General features: G+C 42.6%; 1 protein-coding gene across 1 annotated transcript; it reads left to right on the top strand.

Moving 5' to 3' along the window:
• Window positions 1-1,074: 1,074 nt before the first annotated feature.
• On the top strand, window positions 1,075-6,238 carry LOC118414428 (carboxypeptidase N catalytic chain-like). Its single transcript, XM_035818459.1, has 8 exons — window positions 1,075-1,422; window positions 2,267-2,463; window positions 2,805-2,963; window positions 3,499-3,626; window positions 4,335-4,498; window positions 4,804-4,943; window positions 5,564-5,663; window positions 5,906-6,238. Exons 1-8 carry the CDS (start codon window positions 1,197-1,199, stop codon window positions 6,136-6,138), a joined length of 1,347 nt encoding a protein of 448 aa, XP_035674352.1. The 5' UTR covers window positions 1,075-1,196; the 3' UTR covers window positions 6,139-6,238.
• The last annotated feature ends 324 nt before the right edge of the window (window positions 6,239-6,562 follow it).

The raw sequence follows: 6,562 nt of genomic DNA, 5'->3' as shown, positions 1-6,562 counted from the left end.
AAATGAGGACCTGATTTGCACAATTAATGTTCAACCATGTGCACCTGTACATAACTTCCAAATGCTACAAGTAAGAAGTTCCCGTCATTTACCACAACGGCATTATAGTATTTTCTCAGTAATAATACAAATTAGGTCTTTATTTTGCAGAATACATATCTATCGATATTCTTCTCCATCTCAGTTACAAATGTCACATGTTGTAATGGTCCTATAATGGTACTGAGCGTGTTTAGATGATTTCCTAATTAATTATGCAAATTCGATTCTGATTTACATAATTACTATGTAATTATATGAGGCATCTCTTAAGCTATTTACATGCCAAGAATCACGACAACCCCTTCTTGAGTTATTCCCTTTCAAAGAAACCTGCCCTGCAGTTTCAAAACAAGACACTAGAGGGCCTAAACCTATACCACTTCATTTCGGCATCAAGAGCTGTCTACCACTGAAAAATCATAGCCGTAGCATGTTCACAACTCGAACTATCAAACCTGGAAGTTCCGTTCCAGTACGTTATAAGGCCGCTAGGGGCCCAAAATCTAATCGTTTTCAGGTCTCATCAAGACATATCCACGTATCGAATATTAATACAATCCATCCAGGCGTTCTCGAGTTATTCTGGTCTTCTACAAACATACATACATACATACATACAAACATACAAACGCTACCCAAAACATAACCTTCTCGGCAAAGGTAATAAATGCGTCACTGGAAAGTTGCTGCACCTGTATCCATACCTGTATTTCTCACACTATTTCTAGACTACAATTGGAATAGCTTCCTTATCAAGCCTGCTCGACTGGTCCCATGAACGTTTGGCATAGGTTAGACAACTTAAACGTGTAACATCAAATTATCATGAGTATATGGGCTTGACTGTGGGGTCATCAGATATGTACATTGTACTAATCGTATTGATTTGTCATACATGTCTCTCATTCTGATTTGTGATAACGTTATGAACGCTAACAATGAAATAGTATTGTTAAAAAGTAACGAATTTGTAAACAAAGTTTTCCCCTGACCCGGTGACGCTTGTGCGTCTATGTGCGTATGTGTGAGGATGTGTGCATGTAGAGTTTGGGTCCGGAACTAACAGATCTCCGTACATACACCAAGGGGGTATAAAGGTCCATGAGAACAGGTAAGGCGGCCTACACTTTGGGTAAACGTTACAGAGAGGTAAGATGATATTCGCGATCCTTCTCGCCGCGCTACCGGCGCTGGCCCTTGCCGAAGTGGACAGTAGTTTTGTGTTCGAGTACCACCGCTACACCGCGCTCCGGAGCGTCCTGCTCGCCGTGAGCCAGGACTGTCCCGACATCACCCGTCTCTACAGTATCGGTCAGAGCGTCCAGGGCAGGGAGCTGCTGGTCCTGGAGATCTCAGACAACCCCGGACAGCACGAGCTCGGTAAAGTGGTGTTTTTGAAAATCTCGATAAACCTTGACATAAATTTTCGGCCTGAGCCGTTTTTGAAGACTTCAAAGGCATGTGTCATGATGTGAGTATTTATAACAATTGTTTAGAACAATCACTTTTCTTTTTTTTTAGGACAAGAGTTTTCATTATACCCCTGGTTGAACAGGGATGTTTTAGCATTTGCACAAAGCCAAAGAACGAGGCATTTTACCAAGCACAGATAGCCTATCAAAAGAAACACGATAGCTACTTGAAATGATTCAAACTTTGCTAGAGGAAACATTTTATCAATTATCAATTACAAATACCATTGTTTCGAAGTAATTCAAATTAAGAAAAATTATTATTTCAACGCACAAACACTTATCGGTGCACCTAGACCTCCAGTGGTTGTTCCTACCGATTTAAGCACGGCGTGTGCTTGAGAAAATTAACAGGTGTTCATCTTGTTGCTATGGTAACCTCGTACGTAACGGAGAGATTAAGAACGGCGTGTTGATGCATTTTATAACATATGTTCATATGGACGAAATGGTCTTAATATTAAGGCAATATATTTTAGGATTGTGTCAAATTGTATACCTCATTAACATTTGACATGTTTTCATAGCTTTGAACTTTTCAAGACTGACTTTAGATCTGTACGTCGACGTAAAAATCAGATAGAAGAACCTCCTTGGTAGTCTTATACAATAAAAAATACCCACTCAAAGGTGTCATATTTGCATAATATATGAGGAATACAGAGTTAACCGAAAAATAATATCATTGTCGTCAATACGAACATATGTGTTTTATCTATGTGTGTTTTTAATCTTCTTCTATTCTTCAATAGGCGAGCCGGAGTTCAAGTATGTCGGCAACATGCACGGGAACGAGGTCCGTGGTCGTGAGTTGATCATCCTGCTGGCCCAGTACCTGTGTGGGGAGTACAAGGCCGGGAACAGCCGCATCGTCAGCCTGGTCAGGGACACGCGTATCCATCTCATGCCCACCATGAACCCTGATGGCTTTGAAGTCGCCGCCAACCAGGTTAGATATATTAGGAAATAATCTTCGATGTGTTTAATGTATCGATATGCTTTAGAGGTGCAGCTTATTTGACAATGCGCTATACTATTTTGGTCTGTTAATCCGTTGTTTTGCATGAGTCTTTTTTTGTGATTTGGGGTATCTTTTGATACCATGAGGGACAAGAAGGTTATATTTTCGTGGCTGTCTGTTTTCTGTCTATATTTTGTAAACAGCATAACTCGACAAGTTGTGGATGGATCGTTGATAATTGATATGGCAGGTGTCGCAAAATGAAGAAATCTTTAGATTTTGGGCTCCCTGGCGACTTTTCGTGTTTGAGAAATGCTTTGTTCCTCCAGGGTCCCGATAATAACGGCTGGACCACTGGTCGGAATAACATGCAGGGGATCGATCTGAACAGGAACTTCCCTGAGCTGAACAGCATCGCGTACAGCGGAGAGTCGTCCGGCACGAACCAGGACCACATCCCCATCCCGTCCTCCTACTGGTCCGGCACCGTAAGACTTCTGGCGTTTTCTTAGATGAGAATAACTATTGATTTGATTTGATTTGATTTATTCGGCTGTATAACCATACGAAATACAGCCAGGGTTACCCAACTAGCCGGAGGCTATTATCAAGGGCTGTTGAAGTCGATTTCGAAGGACATTTTAAAGACGGGTTTCGAGTGTAATGTCAAACATTTCCGGCAACGCTTTTCGAAATTTTCAAAAGGTGTTGTGGCCAACCACTGTGGGCTTCTTGCTTGCCAGTATACGATTATTGATGTGGTGTTGAACATTACTAGTTTGTAGTGACAATATCATGTTTTAGTAGAGATTCATTTACGCTATTACCGTACTCAAAATAAAGCAATCACCAACAGACTTTCGATCAGTCATCTGATCCTTTCGAAGTTGAATTGTTCCGAAGTCTTTATCACGTGTACATTCGGGACAAGGTTCTAGGCCCCAGGGACCAAAAAAAAGACACACTGTGTATGAGGTGTATAATTTTTTGTCTGTTTGTTATAAGTTTTTGTCTATTTGTCAGGTTGCCCCTGAGACAAGGGCGATGATCACGTGGTTGCAGTCCTATCCCTTCGTTCTGTCCGCAAACATGCACGACGGTGACTTGGTCGCGAACTACCCATACGACACCGCCAAGTCAGGAGGGTTCTGGTAAGTTATGACTGCGCCACTATCAATAAACGATCTCCACGATCAATGACAAGCAGCGGTTGGTATACCGGCATTTATTTACGGAATCGCAAGAGCCCATGAGAAACAAAAATGTCGTTCGATTTGAAAATTTGACATGTTTTGTACATGTTTTCTATAATATCAAAAAGTACATACAATCGCCAACATTGGTATACACAGAGATACAGTATAAAATACAGGTAATCCCTTAATTCTTTACTAGACTTTAAAAGCCTTTTTACACCATATCATCCTCCTGAGCTTCCCGAACAGACTGTAAGAATGTCAGTGACGATGTGGTGAGAGAACAGAGTGAATGTGATCTCGAGTCAGTTTACTGAGCTCAAAAGGACGAAATGAGTTGATTATCCACTGCTCATGACAGAGAACACAGTCAAAGACGCTATGTAGAGTATGTACAGGTTCAGTCTGCCGGAGAATTCACCTAGCTCTTGTAGAGACAAGTTACAATGAACAGTGCAGCACGGTTTGACGTCTCATCCTACGTAAGGACTGCCACCCTTTCTAGCAGCGTGCTTGTTGTTTGAGGGACACAGCTGGGATTCGAACTCACTGACTTCTTGGTCCAAATCCAAAGGGAAGGGATACCAACAACTGGACTACGTACGCTATCGTCTAGTTCTGTTCATTTCTGACGCGTGTCTTCTCCCATCACATATATTCCAGGGGCAGTGGGTATGCCGCTACACCGGATGATGCTCTGTGGCGCGACCTGGCCTCTACCTATGCGCAGGCGCACGGGACCATGGCTACCACCGGAGGCGGCTCGTGTGGTTTCCAGGGCCAGGGCGGCATCACTAACGGCGCCGACTGGTACAGTCTGTCAGGAGGTAAGTCTATCTTTCAAATCCTACTTTTACATCTTCCGCCATAGTGCAACTATAAACTCAAATCTTATTTTGGTCGCCAGCGCTGTATCGCCGTCCAATGGAATGGGGGCTTTTAGAAGCTAACATGCAGTTTCTACATTTAGGTAAAATCTTAGTTTACACTGTATCTTAAAATTAGTACAAAGTGACTCAAAACTTGAAATAGGGCGAATAGTTTAGTAGAGGAGTTAGTCAATCAACCCAGTTAAGCTTAGTAAAAACGCGTATAGAGTATAGATGGGACTGACACATTTGTGACGTCACAGGAATGCAGGACTTTAACTACCTGCACACCAACTGTTACGAGCTGACGTTGGAGCTGGGTTGTGACAAGTACCCGCGTGAGAGCGAGCTCCGGATGGAGTGGAACAACAACAAGGAGTCTCTCCTCGCCTTCATGGAGAAGGTGAGTTGTAGCGCATCAAGAGTAGTTGAGGCAATTAGGCTCGGGAAAACATATTTACTATATATACAAGAAGCTGTCTTTTTATACAGCAGGATTTATCTCAATGGACCTGAATTGCAAATTCAAATACATATTGACATGTGACAATCCCTGCATGGCAGATATAGGAAAATATATCAAAGAAGGTTTAGACATTAGAAATTCCTCCAATGATTGTAAAAGCCTTCAGTGATTGTAAGAAACGTATCCCATACTACAACTCCTGTATTAGTTAGATAAGCCTTGGATAAGCTATAGAACTGTAGTTATGTAGATGCCATACTTTGTACCTTGTACAATTGTTGTGTTATAAAGTTATATATAGTCTAGGCAGGAAAACAATAGTTATGTATACAAGTAAAAACGTTTCCTAGTTGCGTCAGCTGATAAAGGTAATTCGCACAGACAGTGAAGATACTGGAACCCGGATGCTTGTACGTCCCACTATGTCAGTTTTTTTAAACATAGATAAGTTGCATTAGAAAAAAATCAATGACAAGCAAAAAATCAATGACAATAGATAATACAAGCTTACTTCAATACAAGTTATGAATCATGCCTCCGTACACTCCATTGCCTAGGTTCACATAGGAATCAAGGGTGTGGTCACAGACGCCAACGGAAACGGCGTTGCTGACGCTAAGATCAAGGTTCAGGGTAACGCCCACGGCGTCAATTCCGGTAAGTGCACAGCCGTTATCATATACCGCTTTATGTTTTACAGAAAACCGTATAGCACTTCTTAAGTTTGTGTATTTCGTAACCATAAGATGACCCTCCAGCTACATGAGGGTCAACTTACAGTTATAAGAACTTTAGCCCAAAGTCTTTTTCCTTGTGGAAAGAAACACTAAACTACGTTTAGTACACGCATTAGTCAAGGAAACAGTTCTTAGCCCGTGGCATGGTGTATTCTCTCACAGCTGCTGATGGTGACTACTGGCGCCTGCTGAGGCCGGGTACCTACAGCGTCACTGCCACCAAGGGGCAGGCCTCGCAGACCAAGTCCTGCACGGTGGGCAGTGGGGCCGCCACCACCTGCGACTTCACCCTGGACGCCGCCGGCGTGCTGAGCGGCGGGACGACTGGCACCGGTACTGGAACCAGCACGGGTGGGAACAACGACCCCTTCTGGTGGCTGAACCAAGACTGGTAAACTGACTGATGTCACACGAGGAAGACTCGACATCTCGATGTAAATTTGAATTGTCGCGTGGCTATGTCACTAAATAAAATATTATACAAAATACCAAAAAGTGTTGATTCCATCGTGAAGAGAAACAGAACAAACAGATCGTGGCATCTTAAGTAGATAAGGCCATTATAGAATCAAAAGGAACTTGACACATTTGCCATGGCCGCACACCTTTATATCATCATTCACTGGTTCCTGCAGCTGTATTTTATCTTTTTTTCTTGTCCTTCCACTATCCTGCGAGCTCCCTTAGCCCTCGGAGTTTCTTTTCACAGGAAGCTGCCGGATGATCTACTCTGTCTTCTTATGTTTCAGGTCTAGAATTGGTAGACGATCAAAGTCTTAGTCCAGAAATTTCCTCTGATTAGCGTTTGTGATCTAAGAT

The sequence above is a fragment of the Branchiostoma floridae genome, chromosome 4 (genome assembly GCF_000003815.2).
Source record: "Branchiostoma floridae strain S238N-H82 chromosome 4, Bfl_VNyyK, whole genome shotgun sequence".
In the NCBI taxonomy this organism is placed as follows: Eukaryota; Metazoa; Chordata; class Leptocardii; order Amphioxiformes; family Branchiostomatidae; genus Branchiostoma; species Branchiostoma floridae.
Note: the sequence above shows the minus strand (reverse complement) of the source record. Positions and strands in the feature narration are given on the sequence as shown.

What these genes read in the sequence shown, in the direction of transcription:
- LOC118414428 (XM_035818459.1), top strand. Translation starts at nt 1,197, where the DNA reads ATGATATTCGCGATCCTTCTCGCCGCGCTACCGGCGCTGGCCCTTGCC. An exon ending in CCCCGGACAGCACGAGCTCG is followed by an intron (nt 1,423 to 2,266) that starts GTAAAGTGGTGT and finishes ATTCTTCAATAG; the next exon opens with GCGAGCCGGAGTTCAAGTAT. An exon ending in TCCTCGCCTTCATGGAGAAG is followed by an intron (nt 4,944 to 5,563) that starts GTGAGTTGTAGC and finishes TCCATTGCCTAG; the next exon opens with GTTCACATAGGAATCAAGGG.